An 18192-nucleotide genomic window follows, 5' to 3' on the forward strand; every position below is an offset into this window, starting at 1 on the left:
GGGTTCTGGACCCAGGTACCTACTCTGGTTACAGGTGTGTTAGTGCCATGTGGGTTCTGGACCCAGGTACCTACTCTGGTTACAGGTGTGTTAGTGACATGTGGGTTCTGGACCCAGGTACCTACTCTGGTTACAGGTGTGTTAGTGACATGTGGGTTCTGGACCCAGGTACCTACTCTGGTTACAGGTGTGTTAGTGCCATGTGGGTTCTGGACCCAGGTACCTACTCTGGTTACAGGTGTGTTAGTGACATGTGGGTTCTGGACCCAGGTACCTACTCTGGTTACAGGTGTGTTAGTGCCATGTGGGTTCTGGACCCAGGTACCTACTCTGGTTACAGGTGTGTTAGTGCCATGTGGGTTCTGGACCCAGGTACCTACTCTGGTTACAGGTGTGTTAGTGCCATGTGGGTTCTGGACCCAGGTACCTACTCTGGTTACAGGTGTGTTAGTGCCATGTGGGTTCTGGACCCAGGTACCTACTCTGGTTACAGGTGTGTTAGTGCCATGTGGGTTCTGGACCCAGGTACCTACTCTGGTTACAGGTGTGTTAGTGACATGTGGGTTCTGGACCCAGGTACCTACTCTGGTTACAGGTGTGTTAGTGCCATGTGGGTTCTGGACCCAGGTACCTACTCTGGTTACAGGTGTGTTAGTGCCATGTGGGTTCTGGACCCAGGTACCTACTCTGGTTACAGGTGTGTTAGTGCCATGTGGGTTCTGGACCCAGGTACCTACTCTGGTTACAGGTGTGTTAGTGCCATGTGGGTTCTGGACCCAGGTACCTACTCTGGTTACAGGTGTGTTAGTGCCATGTGGGTTCTGGACCCAGGTACCTACTCTGGTTACAGGTGTGTTAGTGCCATGTGGGTTCTGGACCCAGGTACCTACTCTGGTTACAGGTGTGTTAGTGACATGTGGGTTCTGGACCCAGGTACCTACTCTGGTTACAGGTGTGTTAGTGATATGTGGGTTCTGGACCCAGGTACCTACTCTGGTTACAGGTGTGTTAGTGACATGTGGGTTCTGGACCCAGGTACCTACTCTGGTTACAGGTGTGTTAGTGACATGTGGGTTCTGGACCCAGGTACCTACTCTGGTTACAGGTGTGTTAGTGACATGTGGGTTCTGGACCCAGGTACCTACTCTGGTTACAGGTGTGTTAGTGATATGTGGGTTCTGGACCCAGGTACCTACTCTGGTTACAGGTGTGTTAGTGCCATGTGGGTTCTGGACCCAGGTACCTACTCTGGTTACAGGTGTGTTAGTGATATGTGGGTTCTGGACCCAGGTACCTACTCTGGTTACAGGTGTGTTAGTGATATGTGGGTTCTGGACCCAGGTACCTGCTCTGGTTACAGGTGTATTCAACACCTCCGAGGTGTCTATGATGTCACCGGTATCCCCTGAACACCGTGGGGGATGAGTAGACAGACAGTTTCATTTTGTGACAAAATGTCCTACCAGTCAGTTAATAATCTTAGTTTCTGTTAACCTCATTGTCAATGTGCCAAAATAAACAAACATACACACACACACACACATAAACTCCACTGTAAACCTTCTGACAAAAGTGTTTGAAATGTGACCAGAAGAGTTGAATGGTTACCAGCCTGAGCATGTGCTATGGCCACTCGTGTCAAGTAAACAATATCCCATTTATATTCTGATCAGGAACGTAGTGTCATTATTAGGACAGCCTATAGGAAGCCTGCTCTATAGTCCAGTTATATTCTGATCAGGAACGTAGTGGTGTTATTAGGACAGCCTATAGGAAGCCTGCTCTATAGTCCAGTTATATTCTGATCAGGAACTTAGTGGTGTTATTAGGACAGCCTATAGGAAGCCTGCTCTATCGTCCAGTTATATTCTGATCAGGAACGTAGTGTCATTATTAGGACAGCCTATAGGAAGCCTGCTCTATAGTCCAGTTATATTCTGATCAGGAACGTAGTGTTGTTATTAGGACAGCCTATAGGAAGCCTGCTCTATAGTCCAGTTATATTCTGATCAGGAACTTAGTGGTGTTATTAGGACAGCCTATAGGAAGCCTGCTCTATATCCCAGTTATATTCTGATCAGGAACTTAGTGGTGTTATTAGGACAGCCTATAGGAAGCCTGCTCTATAGTCCAGTTATATTCTGATCAGGAACTTAGTGGTGTTATTAGGACAGCCTATAGGAAGCCTGCTCTATAGTCCAGTTATATTCTGATCAGGAACTTAGTGGTGTTATTAGGACAGCCTATAGGAAGCCTGCTCTATCGTCCAGTTATATTCTGATCAGGAACTTAGTGGTGTTATTAGGACAGCCTATAGGAAGCCTGCTCTATAGTCCAGTTATATTCTGATCAGGAACTTAGTGGTGTTATTAGGACAGCCTATAGGAAGCCTGCTCTATAGTCCAGTTATATTCTGATCAGGAACTTAGTGGTGTTATTAGGACAGCCTATAGGAAGCCTGCTCTATAGTCCAGTTATATTCTGATCAGGAACTTAGTGGTGTTATTAGGACAGCCTATAGGAAGCCTGCTCTATAGTCCAGTTATATTCTGATCAGGAACTTAGTGGTGTTATTAGGACAGCCTATAGGAAGCCTGCTCTATCGTCCAGTTATATTCTGATCAGGAACGTAGTGTCATTATTAGGACAGCCTATAGGAAGCCTGCTCTATAGTCCAGTTATATTCTGATCAGGAACGTAGTGTTGTTATTAGGACAGCCTATAGGAAGCCTGCTCTATAGTCCAGTTATATTCTGATCAGGAACTTAGTGGTGTTATTAGGACAGCCTATAGGAAGCCTGCTCTATAGTCCAGTTATATTCTGATCAGGAACTTAATGTTGTTATTAGGACAGCCTATAGGAAGCCTGCTCTATAGTCCAGTTATATTCTGATCAGGAACGTAGTGTCATTATTAGGACAGCCTATAGGAAGCCTGCTCTATAGTCCAGTTATATTCTGATCAGGAACGTAGTGTTGTTATTAGGACAGCCTATAGGAAGCCTGCTCTATCGTCCAGTTATATTCTGATCAGGAACGTAGTGTCATTATTAGGACAGCCTATAGGAAGCCTGCTCTATAGTCCAGTTATATTCTGATCAGGAACGTAGTGTTGTTATTAGGACAGCCTATAGGAAGCCTGCTCTATAGTCCAGTTATATTCTGATCAGGAACTTAGTGGTGTTATTAGGACAGCCTATAGGAAGCCTGCTCTATAGTCCAGTTATATTCTGATCAGGAACTTAATGTTGTTATTAGGACAGCCTATAGGAAGCCTGCTCTATAGTCCAGTTATATTCTGATCAGGAACTTAGTGGTGTTATTAGGACAGCCTATAGGAAGCCTGCTCTATAGTCCAGTTATATTCTGATCAGGAACTTAGTGGTGTTATTAGGACAGCCTATAGGAAGCCTGCTCTATAGCCCAGTTATATTCTGATCAGGAACTTAGTGGTGTTATTAGGACAGCCTATAGGAAGCCTGCTCTATAGTCCAGTTATATTCTGATCAGGAACTTAGTGGTGTTATTAGGACAGCCTATAGGAAGCCTGCTCTATAGTCCAGTTATATTCTGATCAGGAACTTAGTGGTGTTATTAGGACAGCCTATAGGAAGCCTGCTCTATAGTCCAGTTATATTCTGATCAGGAACTTAGTGGTGTTATTAGGACAGCCTATAGGAAGCCTGCTCTATAGTCCAGTTATATTCTGATCAGAAACTTAGTGGTGTTATTAGGACAGCCTATAGGAAGCCTGCTCTATAGTCCAGTTATATTCTGATCAGGAACTTAGTGGTGTTATTAGGACAGCCTATAGGAAGCCTGCTCTATCGTCCAGTTATATTCTGATCAGGAACGTAGTGTCATTATTAGGACAGCCTATAGGAAGCCTGCTCTATAGTCCAGTTATATTCTGATCAGGAACGTAGTGTTGTTATTAGGACAGCCTATAGGAAGCCTGCTCTATAGTCCAGTTATATTCTGATCAGGAACTTAGTGGTGTTATTAGGACAGCCTATAGGAAGCCTGCTCTATAGTCCAGTTATATTCTGATCAGGAACTTAATGTTGTTATTAGGACAGCCTATAGGAAGCCTGCTCTATAGTCCAGTTATATTCTGATCAGGAACGTAGTGTCATTATTAGGACAGCCTATAGGAAGCCTGCTCTATAGTCCAGTTATATTCTGATCAGGAACGTAGTGTTGTTATTAGGACAGCCTATAGGAAGCCTGCTCTATCGTCCAGTTATATTCTGATCAGGAACGTAGTGTTGTTATTAGGACAGCCTATAGGAAGCCTGCTCTATAGTCCAGTTATATTCTGATCAGGAACTTAGTGGTGTTATTAGGACAGCCTATAGGAAGCCTGCTCTATAGTCCAGTTATATTCTGATCAGGAACTTAGTGGTGTTATTAGGACAGCCTATAGGAAGCCTGCTCTATCGTCCAGTTATATTCTGATCAGGAACGTAGTGTCATTATTAGGACAGCCTATAGGAAGCCTGCTCTATAGTCCAGTTATATTCTGATCAGGAACGTAGTGTTATTATTAGGACAGCCTATAGGAAGCCTGCTCTATAGTCCAGTTATATTCTGATCAGGAACTTAGTGGTGTTATTAGGACAGCCTATAGGAAGCCTGCTCTATAGTCCAGTTATATTCTGATCAGGAAGTTAGTGTTGTTATTAGGACAGCCTATAGGAAGCCTGCTCTATAGTCCAGTTATATTCTGATCAGGAACTTAGTGTTATTAGGACAGCCTATAGGAAGCCTGCTCCATAGTCCAGTTATATTCTGATCAGGAACGTAGTGTTGTTATTAGGACAGCCTATAGGAAGCCTGCTCTATAGTCCAGTTATATTCTGATCAGGAACGTAGTGGTGTTATTAGGACAGCCTATAGGAAGCCTGCTCTATAGTCCAGTTATAATCTGATCAGGAACGTAGTGTTATTAGGACAGCCTATAGGAAGCCTGCTCTATAGTCCAGTTATATTCTGATCAGGAACGTAGTGGTGTTATTAGGACAGCCTATAGGAAGCCTGCTCTATAGTCCAGTTATATTCTGATCAGGAACGTAGTGTTATTATTAGGACAGCCTATAGGAAGCCTGCTCTATAGTCCAGTTATATTCTGATCAGGAACTTAGTGGTGTTATTAGGACAGCCTATAGGAAGCCTGCTCTATAGTCCAGTTATATTCTGATCAGGAACGTAGTGTTATTAGGACAGCCTATAGGAAGCCTGCTCTATAGTCCAGTTATAATCTGATCAGGAACTTAATGTTGTTATTAGGACAGCCTATAGGAAGCCTGCTCTATAGTCCAGTTATATTCTGATCAGGAACTTAGTGGTGTTATTAGGACAGCCTATAGGAAGCCTGCTCTATAGGCCAGTTATATTCTGATCAGGAACGTAGTGGTGTTATTAGGACAGCCGATAGGAAGCCTGCTCTATAGTCCAGTTATATTCTGATCAGGAACGTAGTGGTGTTATTAGGACAGCCTATAGGAAGCCTGCTCTATAGTCCAGTTATATTCTGATCAGGAACGTAGTGGTGTTATTAGGACAGCCTATAGGAAGCCTGCTCTATAGTCCAGTTATATTCTGATCAGGAAGTTAGTGTTGTTATTAGGACAGCCTATAGGACGCCTGCTCTATAGTCCAGTTATATTCTGATCAGGAACTTAATGTTGTTATTAGGACAGCCTATAGAAAGCCTGCTCTATAGTCCAGTTATATTCTGATCAGGAACTTAGTGGTGTTATTAGGACAGCCTATAGGAAGCCTGCTCTATAGTCCAGTTATATTCTGATCAGGAAGTTAGTGTTGTTATTAATAATGGATGTAACCACGGCTGCTTGTATTTTATAAATGTAACACACCAACCGTGTTGAGGAAATACTTGTGGAGAGCGCATCATTAAATATAGAGTATTATGTGGTAAGGACATGTCACAGTGAAGCATCGAGGGCTACGGCGCCATGCAGATTGGGACTTGTTAGTTGATGTAGGTTAGAAAACGATCGGTTGTCTCCTTCACATCAGTAACCACAGGAAGACAGACAACAACCACATGACAGTGAGGGGACTCCTGCAGAGCAGAGAAGATGACTCCACCTACAGCTTGACATTAAAACCCTTTCGATTGTCTCTTCTCAACAACGCCTGTATGTGTAAAGCAAATCAGTTCCACTTTGTTCTTCAACCCAGGGCTCAACTTGAAAGAGACGGCGATCTCAGTGTGACTTCCCTGGTTATAAATAAAGGATCAATGACATAACGAAGATAAACACTCATTATTAAAGGTGACCGTACCTTGTTCTTCCAGGATTCCATTTGGTATTTTCTTGTCGACTGCTGTGACGACCTCCTTTCTCTGGTTTCTCAACCTGCCAGGTGGAACGAGAGACAGAGGAAAAAGAAGAAGATAGAGAACAGGAGGATGACGGATTAAAGGACATAAAGGGATATATTTTACCTGCGACTATTAGTCAAGTTCACTCCAAAACATCAGTTCTAAGTTCTAAGAACTAACAGTTCTAAGAACTAACAGTTCTAAGTTCTAACAGTTCTAAGTTCTAAGAACTAACAGTTCTAAGTTCTAACAGTTCTAAGTTCTAACAGTTCTAAGTTCTAAGAACTAACAGTTCTAAGTTCTAACAGTTCTAAGTTCTAAGAACTAACAGTTCTAAGTTCTAACAGTTCTAAGTTCTAACAGTTCTAAGTTCTAAGAAATAACAGTTCTAAGTTCTAAGATCTAACCGTTCTAAGTTCTAAGATCTAACAGTTCTAAGTTCTAAGAACTAACAGTTGTAAGTTCTAAGTTAAAAACTTTAGTTACACGTTATATAAAGCACACAAATACGTTGGTATACCATCTGAAACTGGAAAAGTTGTTTTTTCTCATTAGAGTCCAGGGTTGATGAGATCACAGAACACAGCACTGCTAGTTACAGCTACAGCAGGTCTCTCTCTTTGACTTCAGCTCGTTCATACTAACCCGCCTGGCTGTGTAGTTTTCACTTTTACTGTAGCCAGCGTGAGGCATGAACAACTGCTAGCGGTTCATTTCCTGACTGGAGGCTCCGCCCTCTGCTGATTGGGGAGAGGAAGTGTGACGTCACCTTGGCCCTCGCCCTTGTCTGGCAGCACACACACACACTACCCCACCCTATGACTGGTACGTTACCTGAGGAAGTACCAGGCCAGCAGTATGCTGATGACAAGCAGCACGGAGATGACCAGCACGGTAGGCAGGACGTGGGAACTCTGGGACTTGGTGTTTTCTGGAAAGGAGAGGGAAGAAGGAAGAGGCAGAGGTTATGGACCAGAAATCTGTCCTTCCTCCGAAAGTGTGCACTTGTTCACTTCCCTTCATAGATTAGAAAGGAAATAGCGGAACCCTCCCTCGAGTCTAGCCCATGCCTCCACCAACCCAATGTAGTGAACGAGTACACACTTCAGGAGGTAGGAGAGGTTATTGGGGAGGATCCAGACAGCAGAGAGAGAGTCAACAAAGGAACAGGAAGACGCCTGTGGTAGAACAGAGAGTTGAGCGTAGCAGTACAATTACTAGATAGGTCAAAAGCCACCTCAGATCATGAATGTCCTTTCTGGTTATTTTATTTCTACGGGGCTACAGAGAGTTGAGCTCAGGCCAAGTGCTGAGCAGTGTTCAATGAGACACACTGTGACAAAAACAACCCTTTTCTTATTGGACTACAGCAGATAGTACCGCTCTGTTTCAGAGTGTTTTCATCCGTGTTGTCCCTACTGAACACAACCCTACTCTGGTGGATGACAGGTGGGAATTAAGGTTGGCAGGCAACTAGACCCATTATTATGGTCTGGATGGAGGCCTGATTTAAGATCTGACTTGGCTATGTCCCAAATGGCACCCTATTCCCTATATAGTGCACTACTTTTGACCATAGCCCTATGGACCCTGAGAAAAAGTAGTGCACTATATTGGGAATAGGCTGTCATTTGGGCTGCAAACTTTGTCTAGGGAGATAAGTACCCGGGACAAGCTCCTCTAAACCTGAGAGACAGAAAGGCTGCTGTTAAGGGTTATCTCATTTAAACCTGAGAGACAGAAGGGCTGCTGTTAAGGTTTATCTCATTTAAACCTGAGAGACAGAAGGGCTGCTGTTAAGGGTTATCTCATTTAAACCTGAGAGACAGAAGGGCTACTGTTAAGGGTTATCTCATTTAAACCTGAGAGACAGAAGGGCTACTGTTAAGGGTTATCTCATTTAAACCTGAGAGACAGAAGGGCTGCTGTTAAGGGTTATCTCATTTAAACCTGAGAGACAGAAGGGCTGCTGTTAAGGGTTATCTCATTTAAACCTGAGAGACAGAAGGGCTGTTGTTAAGGGTTATCTCATTTAAACCTGAGAGACAGAAGGACTGCTGTTAAGGGTTATCTCATTTAAACCTGAGAGACAGAAGGGCTGCTGTTAAGGGTTATCTCATTTAAACCTGAGAGAGACAGAAGGGCTGCTGTTAAGGGTTATCTAATTTAAACCTGAGAGACAGAAGGGCTGCTGTTAAGGGTTATCTCATTTAAACCTGAGAGACAGAAGGGCTGGGCTGCTGTTAAGGGTTATCTCATTTAAACCTGAGAGAGACAGAAGGGCTGCTGTTAAGGGTTATCTCATTTAAACCTGAGAGACAGAAGGGCTGCTGTTAAGGGTTATCTCATTTAAACCTGAGAGACAGAAGGGCTGCTGTTAAGGGTTATCTCATTTAAACCTGAGAGAGACAGAAGGGCTGCTGTTAAGGGTTATCTCGTTTAAACCTGAGAGAGACAGAAGGGCTGCTGTTAAGGGTTATCTCATTTAAACCTGAGAGAGACAGAAGGGCTGCTGTTAAGGGTAATCTCATTTAAACCTGAGAGACAGAAGGGCTGCTGTTAAGGGTTATCTCATTTAAACCTGAGAGACAGAAGGGCTGCTGTTAAGGGTTATCTCATTTAAACCTGAGAGAGACAGAAGGGCTGCTGTTAAGGGTTATCTCATTTAAACCTGAGAGACAGAAGGGCTGCTGTTAAGGGTGAGGGTTATCTCATTTAAACCTGAGAGAGAAGGGCTGCTGTTAAGGGTTATCTCATTTAAACCTGAGAGACAGAAGGGCTACTGTTAAGGGTTATCTCATTTAAACCTGAGAGACAGAAGGACTGCTGTTAAGGGTTATCTCATTTAAACCTGAGAGACAGAAGGGCTGGGCTGCTGTTAAGGGTTATCTCATTTAAACCTGAGAGACAGAAGGGCTGCTGTTAAGGGTTATCTCATTTAAACCTGAGAGACAGAAGGGCTGCTGTTAAGGGTTATCTCATTTAAACCTGAGAGACAGAAGGGCTGCTGTTAAGGGTTATCTAATTTAAACCTGAGAGACAGAAGGGCTGCTGTTAAGGGTTATCTCATTTAAACCTGAGAGACAGAAGGGCTGCTGTTAAGGGTTATCTCATTTAAACCTGAGAGAGACAGAAGGGCTGCTGTTAAGGGTTACCTCATTTAAACCTGAGAGACAGAAGGGCTGCTGTTAAGGGTTATCTCATTTACACCTGAGAGACAGAAGGGCTGTTGTTAAGGGTTATCTCATTTAAACCTGAGAGACAGAAGGGCTGCTGTTAAGGGTTATCTCATTTAAACATGAGAGACAGAAGGGCTGCTGTTAAGGGTTATCTCATTTAAACCTGAGAGACAGAAGGGCTGCTGTTAAGGGTTATCTCATTTAAACCTGAGAGACAGAAGGGCTGCTGTTAAGGGTTATCTCATTTAAACCTGAGAGACAGAAGGGCTGCTGTTAAGGGTTATCTCATTTAAACCTGAGAGAGACAGAAGGGCTGGGCTGCTGTTAAGGCATTCACAGCCAGCCATTTGGCCTGTTTACAAATGACAACAACATGGTAAATTACTGGCTAAACTAATCCACTCCAGCTTTACTATGATCCTGTAATAATAATGGAAGGATGGACAATAGTACCTTTATCAGACAGTGGAGGATATACTATAGTTTAGACACAGGCCTTACTGTGTATTTACTGTTTAGAAACAGTTATTACATGTTACTGAGTCAGGAAAACAAACGTCACAAACAGTTTTATAATTCTGGGCCTTTTTGACCACGTTACACGTGAGGTAGTGTACTGTATGTCTCCAGAAGAACATTCTACCTGTCAATTACATCCGTCTCACTTACCACCAGTCTGGTCTTCGTTGGACGTGTCATTGGTCGTTAACGTGATTGCCACCAAAAACAGAACTGGGACCATTGTGACTGAGAGAGAGAGAGAGAGACACAGATAATAACAGTTATTAACAGGTGAAACAAATGGATGATTCATTCCTGATTTTAAAAAATACAATGTGAAAAAAGTACAATCTGTATTTGATTAGATTAGATTTGATTAGGATCTGTTTTAGTCCTCATTTGGACTAATCTTTCAAGAGTCCTTAAACATAAAAATACTATTTATAATACGATTATATTTTCACATATAAACACACTGTTACAAAACAGACATAATACACTGACATATTGACTAGATAAATACTCAGTCTATAAAGATAGATTAATTCTTCTACCATAGTCCAGCACAACTTTCCTACATACAGTGGGGAGAACAAGTATTTGATACACTGCCGATTTTGCAGGTTTTCCTACTTACAAAGCATGTAGAGGTCTGTAATTTTTATCATAGGTACACTTCAACTGTGAGAGACGGAATCTAAAACAAAAATCCAGAAAATCACATTGTATGATTTTTAAGTAATTAATTTGCATTTTATTGCATGACTTAAGTATTTGATCACCTACCAACCAGTAAGAATTCCGGCTCTCACAGACCTGTTAGTTTTTCTTTAAGAAGCCCTCCTGTTCTCCACTCATTACCTGTATTAACTGCACCTGTTTGAACTCGTTACCTGTATAAAAGACACCTGTCCACACACTCAATCAAACAGACTCCAACCTCTCCACAATGGCCAAGACCAGAGAGCTGTGTAAGGACATCAGGGATAAAATTGTAGACCTGCACACGGCTGGGATGGGCTACAGGACAATAGGCAAGCAGCTTGGTGAGAAGGCAACAACTGTTAGCGCAATTATTAGAAAATGGAAGAAGTTCAAGATGACGGTCAATCACCCTCGGTCTGGGGCTCCATGCAAGATCTCACCTCGTGGGGCATCAATGATCATGAGAAAGGTGAGGGATCAGCCCAGAACTACACGGCAGGACCTGGTCAATGACCTGAAGAGAGCTGGGACCACAGTCTCAAAGAAAACCATTAGTAACACACTACACCGTCATGGATTAAAATCCTGCAGCGCACGCAAGGTCCACCTGCTCAAGCCAGCGCATGTCCAGGCCCGTCTGAAGTTTGCCAATGACCATCTGGATGATCCAGAGGAGGAATGGGAGAAGGTCATGTGGTCTGATGAGACAAAAATAGAGCTTTTTGGTCTAAACTCCACTCGCCGTGTTTGGAGGAAGAAGAAGGATGAGTACAACCCCAAGAACACCATCCCAACCGTGAAGCATGGAGGTGGAAACATCATTCTTTGGGGATGCTTTTCTGCAAAGGGTACAGGATGACTGCACCGTATTGAGGGGAGGATGGATGGGGCCATGTATCGCGAGATCTTGGCCAACAACCTCCTTCCCTCAGTAAGAGCATTGAAGATGGGTCGTGGCTGGGTCTTCCAGCATGACAACGACCCGAAACACACAGCCAGGGCAACTAAGGAGTGGCGCCGTAAGAAGCATCTCAAGGTCCTGGAGTGGCCTAGCCAGTCTCCAGACCTGAACCCAATAGAAAATCTTTGGAGGGAGCTGAAAGTCCGTATTGCCCAGCGACAGCCCCGAAACCTGAAGGATCTGGAGAAGATCTGTATGGAGGAGTGGGCCAAAATCCCTGCTGCAGTGTGTGCAAACCTGGTCAAGAACTACAGGAAACGTATGATCTCTGTAATTGCAAACAAAGGTTTCTGTACCAAATATTAAGATCTGCTTTTCTGATGTATCAAATACTTATGTCATGCAATAAAATGCAAATTAATTACTTAAAAATCATACAATGTGATTTTCTGGATTTTTGTTTTAGATTCCGTCTCTCATAGTTGAAGTGTACCCATGATAGAAATTACAGACCTCTACATGCTTTGTAAGTAGGAAAACCTGCAAAATCGGCAGTGTATCAAATACTTGTTCTCCCCACTGTATTATATTTCAGTGGTTTGGAAGTATTGATTGAATTTAGATATTGAAAGGTTTCTGGTTTGCTCAGTTAAATTATTCAATTTCTTTATTGCTCTGAATCTAAATGTTATTTTGCCTATTTCTCTTTTCTGTCTGGATAACACATAGATGGTGGACAATCTATTCCTAGTATTTACTGAATGTCTGTCTCTTACCAACTGAATACCGTTGTGAAGAGAGTTTGGCTGTTTTAAATGGTGTAAATTATGAAATAAAATAAGCACGTTTTTATCAATTATCTTGTTGATTGACGACCAACCAAGAGCATTGCACATGACTGTATTCAAAAGGCGGATCTCAGACCACTCAGACTGTAGTCTTCTGCCAATAAAGCAGAAAACGTTGTCATGGTAATGCCCTATTTGTCCACATGGTGGGCCAATAGACTAACGGACCAAACATCAGGAAACCATGGCACTGCTTACGTTTTGTCCACATGGTGGGCCAATAGACTAACAGACCAAACATCAGGAAACCATGTCACTGCTTACGTTTTGTCCACAAGGTGGGCCAATAGACTAACGGACCAAACATCAGGAAACCATGTCACTGCTTACGTTTTGTCCACATGGTGGGCCAATAGACTAACGGACCAAACATCAGGAAACCATGTCACTGCTTACGTTTTGTGGGGGAAAAACACACTTCAAACATTTCAAATATTGAAATAAATACACGATTGTTCAAATTCCTGTTTCATGTTTATGGGGATATTTTCCAGATTTGCATGTGATGTTAAAAAATGGTATGTTAATGAAAAGCACATGCAGTAAAGTATTTATACACACATCCATCTATACATATCACTATGGACACACGTCTCTTAGTTTACAGCCTCAGTAAGGTAGTTAAACACACATACCATCTATACATATCACTATGGACACGTCTCTTAGTTTACAGCCTCAGTAAGGTATTTAAACACACATCCATCTATACATATCACTATGGACACACGTCTCTTAGTTTACTGGCTGGCTGTATACCAGAGCATTGGCTGGCTGGCTGTATACCAGAGCATTGGCTGGCTGACTGTATACCAGAGCATTGGCTGGCTGGCTGTATACCAGAGCATTGGCTGGCTGGCTGTATACCAGAGCATTGGCTGGCTGGCTGTATACCAGAGCATTGGCTGGCTGACTGTATACCAGAGCATTGGCTGGCTGGCTGTATACCAGAGCATTGGCTGGCTGGCTGTATACCAGAGCATTGGCTGGTTGGCTTGTTGGTTGGCTGGCTGTATACCAGAGCATTCGCTGGTTGGCTGGCTGTCTGTATACCAGAGCATTGGCTGGCTGGGGCAGATCATTTTGAGAGAGGGGACTGGGAGAGCAATCTGTAGCCAGCCATGAGATAAGTCACTGTAGTATGGAGAGGAACATCAACCCCTCAGCCTGGAGCCCCAGCTGATATCACCATGATAAACACTGCTCCCCCACCATCACCACTATCACCATGCTAAACCTCTATCCTCATCATGATACCATGCTAAACCGCTATCCTCATAATGATACCATGCTAAACCTCTATCCTCATAATGATACCATGCTAAACCCCTATCCTCATCATGATACCATGCTAAACCCCTATCCTCATCATGATACCATGCTAAACCTCTATCCTCATAATGATACCATGCTATACCTCTATCCTCATAATGATACCATGCTAAACCCCTATCCTCATAATGATACCATGCTAAACCTCTATCCTCATAATGATACCATGCTATACCTCTATCCTCATAATGATACCATGCTAAACCCCTATCCTCATAATGATACCATGCTAAACCTCTATCCTCATAATGATACCATGCTAAACCTCTATCCTCATAATGATACCATGCTAAACCTCTATCCTCATCATGATACCATGCTAAACCCCTATCCTCATCATGATACCATGCTAAACCGCTATCATCATCATGATACCATGCTAAACCTCTATCCTCTTCATGATACCATGCTAAACCTCTATCCTCATCATGATACCATGCTAAACCTCTATCATCATAATGATACCATGCTAAACCTCTATCCTCATCATGATACCATGCTAAACCTCTATCCTCATCATGATACCAAGCTAAACCTCTATCCTCATCATGATACCAAGCTAAACCTCTATCCTCATAATGATACCATGCTAAACCTCTATCCTCATAATGACACCATACTAAACCTCTATCCTCATCATGATACCATGCTAAACCTCTATCCTCATCATGATACCATGCTAAACCTCTATCCTCACAATGACACCATGCTAAACCTCTATCCTCATCATGATACCATGCTAAACCTCTATCCTCATCGTGATACCATGCTAAACCGCTATCCTCATCATGATACCAAGCTAAACCTCTATCCTCATAATGATACCATGCTAAACCCCTATCCTCATCATGATACCAAGCTAAACCTCTATCCTCATAATGATACCATGCTAAACCCCTATCCTCATAATGATACCATGCTAAACCTCTATCCTCATCATGATACCATGCTAAACCTCTATCCTCATAATGATACCATGCTAAACCGCTATCCTCATCATGATACCATGCTAAACCGCTATCCTCATAATGATACCATGCTAAACCGCTACCATGCTAAACCGCTATCCTCATAATGATACCATGCTAAACCGCTATCCTCATAATGATACCATGCTAAACCTCTATCCTCATAATGATACCATGCTAAACCCCTATCCTCATCATGATACCATGCTAAACCCCTATCCTCATCATGATACCATGCTAAACCTCTATCCTCATAATGATACCATGCTAAACCGCTATCCTCATCACGATACCATGCTAAACCTCCATGCAACTCCCCAACGGGCTCGGGAGGCGTCGTCCAGACCCGGACGACCCCGGGCCAATTGTGAGCCCTATGGGACTCCCGATCACAGCCGGTCATCATAAAGCCCGGGACTGTAGTGACGCCTCTAGCACTGCGCCACTCGGGAGGCCTGAAACAATATATTGATCCTGTCTTGAATGAAAAGGTCATATTTAGCAATCATCCAAAATAAATGTGATCTCTGACGAGAGGCTCTCCTCCATCTCGCGTTATAAACACTACACTTGTCCATTCAGCCAGCTGCAGCTGTACATAGTCCATCTGTAAACTACCCACCCAATTTACCTACCTCACCCCCCATACTGCTTTTATTTATTTACTTTTCTGCTCTTTTGCACACCAGTATCTCTTCTTGCACATGATCATCTGATGATTTATCACTCCAGTGTTAATCTGCTAAATTGTAATTATTCGATTTATTGCCTACCTCATGCCTTTTGCACACATTGTATATAGATTCTCTTTTTTTCTACCATGTTATTGACTTGTTTATTGTTTACTCCATGTGTAACTCTGTGTTGTCTGTTCACACTGCTATGCTTTATCTTGGCCAGGTCGCAGTTGCAAATGAGAACTTGTTCTCAACTAGCCTACCTGGTTAAATAAAGGTGAAATAAAAAAAATAAAAAAAATAAAAAGTGGCGGGGCGAGACTCTGTGAAGGGGACATATGGCGTAATGAAATACATCACGATGTGTACTGGGGGCATCACACAGGCAGACTGGCAGCAGACTGGCAGCAGAGCAGACTGGCAGCAGACTGGCAGCAGAGCAGACTGGCAGCAGACTGGCAGCAGACTGGCAGCAGAGCAGACTGGCAGCAGACTGGCAGCAGACTGGCAGCAGAGCAGACTGGCAGCAGACTGGCAGCAGACTGGCAGCAGAGCAGACTGGCAGCAGACTGGCAGCAGAGCAGACTGGCAGCAGACTGGCAGCAGACTGGCAGCAGACTGGCAGCAGAGCAGACTGGCAGCAGACTGGCAGCAGACTGGCAGCAGAGCAGACTGGCAGCAGACTGGCAGCAGACTGGCAGCAGAGCAGACTGGCAGCAGACTGGCAGCAGAGCAGACTGGCAGCAGACTGGCAGCAGAGCAGACTGGCAGCAGACTGGCAGCAGACTGGCAGCAGACTGGCAGCAGAGCAGACTGGCAGCAGACTGGCAGCAGACTGGCAGCACTGGCAGCAGAGCTGGCAGCAGACTGGCAGCAGACTGGCAGCAGACTGGCAGCAGACTGGCAGCAGACTGGCAGCAGAGCAGACTGGCAGCAGACTGGCAGCAGACTGGCAGCAGAGCAGACTGGCAGCAGACTGGCAGCAGACTGGCAGCAGACTGGCAGCAGACTGGCAGCAGAGCAGACTGGCAGCAGACTGGCAGCAGACTGGCAGCAGAGTAGACTGGCAGCAGAGCAGACTGGCAGCAGAGCAGACTGGCAGCAGACTGACAGCAGACTGGCAGCAGAGCAGACTGGCAGCAGACTGGCAGCAGAGCAGACTGGCAGCAGACTGGCAGCAGACTGGCAGCAGAGCAGACTGGCAGCAGACTGGCAGCAGACTGGCAGCAGAGCAGACTGGCAGCAGACTGGCAGCAGACTGGCAGCAGAGCAGACTGGCAGCAGACTGGCAGCAGAGCAGACTGGCAGCAGACTGGCAGCAGACTGGCAGCAGAGCAGACTGGCAGCAGACTGGCAGCAGAGCAGACTGGCAGCAGACTGGCAGCAGACTGGCAGCAGACTGGCAGCAGAGCAGACTGGCAGCAGACTGGCAGCAGAGCAGACTGGCAGCAGACTGGCAGCAGACTGGCAGCAGAGCAGACTGGCAGCAGACTGGCAGCAGACTGGCAGCAGAGCAGACTGGCAGCAGACTGGCAGCAGACTGGCAGCAGAGCAGACTGGCAGCAGACTGGCAGCAGAGCAGACTGGCAGCAGACTGGCAGCAGAGCAGACTGGCAGCAGACTGGCAGCAGACTGGCAGCAGACTGGCAGCAGAGCAGACTGGCAGCAGACTGGCAGCAGACTGGCAGCAGACTGGCAGCAGAGCAGACTGGCAGCAGACTGGCAGCAGACTGGCAGCAGACTGGCAGCAGACTGGCAGCAGACTGGCAGCAGAGCAGACTGGCAGCAGACTGGCAGCAGACTGGCAGCAGAGCAGACTGGCAGCAGACTGGCAGCAGACTGGCAGCAGACTGGCAGCAGACTGGCAGCAGAGCAGACTGGCAGCAGACTGGCAGCAGACTGGCAGCAGAGCAGACTGGCAGCAGACTGGCAGCAGACTGGCAGCAGACTGGCAGCAGACTGGCAGCAGAGCAGACTGGCAGCAGACTGGCAGCAGACTGGCAGCAGAGTAGACTGGCAGCAGAGCAGACTGGCAGCAGAGCAGACTGGCAGCAGACTGACAGCAGAGCAGACTGGCAGCAGACTGGCAGCAGAGCAGACTGGCAGCAGACTGGCAGCAGACTGGCAGCAGAGCAGACTGGCAGCAGAGCAGACTGGCAGCAGAGCATGCAGTGTGAGAAGCACAGAGAGGAGGAGGTCGGACAGAGAGCAGCAGATAATGGATACTACAGAAGGAAGATATTTCTGATTTCCTGGGTTCGGCAGGGCAGGGCCTTAAATTTGGCAATCGGGCCTGGGTAGGGTAGGGCAGGGCCTGAACATTGGCAATCGGGCCTGGGTAGGGTAGGGCAGGGCCTGAACATTGGCAATCGGGCCCGGGTAGGGTAGGGCAGGGCCTGAACATTGGCAATCGGGCCCGGGTAGGGTAGGGCAGGGCCTGAACATTGGCAATCGGGCCTGGGTAGGGTAGGGCAGGGCCTGAACATTGGCAATCGGGCCCGGGTAGGGTAGGGCAGGGCCTGAACATTGGCAATCGGGCCTGGGTAGGGTAGGGCAGGGCCTGAACATTGGCAATCGGGCCTGGGTAGGGTAGGGCAGGGCCTGAACATTGGCAATCGGGCCCGGGTAGGGTAGGGCAGGGCCTGAACATTGGCAATCGGGCCCGGGTAGGGTAGGGCAGGGCCTGAACATTGGCAATCGGGCCCGGGTAGGGTAGGGCAGGGCCTGAAC

General features: G+C 45.5%; 1 protein-coding gene across 3 annotated transcripts in view; it reads right to left on the reverse strand.

Moving 5' to 3' along the window:
- ptprea (protein tyrosine phosphatase receptor type Ea) overlaps positions 1-18192 on the reverse strand; it is a 156127-nt gene that overhangs the window by 38741 nt on the left and 99194 nt on the right. Inside the window, exons 1-4 of one of the 3 annotated variants that reach the window (XM_071394659.1) lie at positions 12816-12843; positions 10200-10277; positions 7186-7282; positions 6312-6385 (exon numbers count right to left, since the gene is read on the reverse strand). In XM_071394659.1, the coding sequence (XP_071250760.1) occupies positions 6312-6385; positions 7186-7282; positions 10200-10277; positions 12816-12828 (262 nt within the window). In that variant the 5' untranslated portion in view covers positions 12829-12843. Of the gene's footprint in view, positions 1-6311; positions 6386-6871; positions 7028-7185; positions 7283-10199; positions 10278-12815; positions 12844-18192 lie in introns of those variants that run through there. The other 2 variants (XM_071394660.1, XM_071394661.1) reach the window with 2 other exon arrangements.

The sequence above is a fragment of the Salvelinus alpinus genome, chromosome 3 (genome assembly GCF_045679555.1).
Source record: "Salvelinus alpinus chromosome 3, SLU_Salpinus.1, whole genome shotgun sequence".
In the NCBI taxonomy this organism is placed as follows: Eukaryota; Metazoa; Chordata; class Actinopteri; order Salmoniformes; family Salmonidae; genus Salvelinus; species Salvelinus alpinus.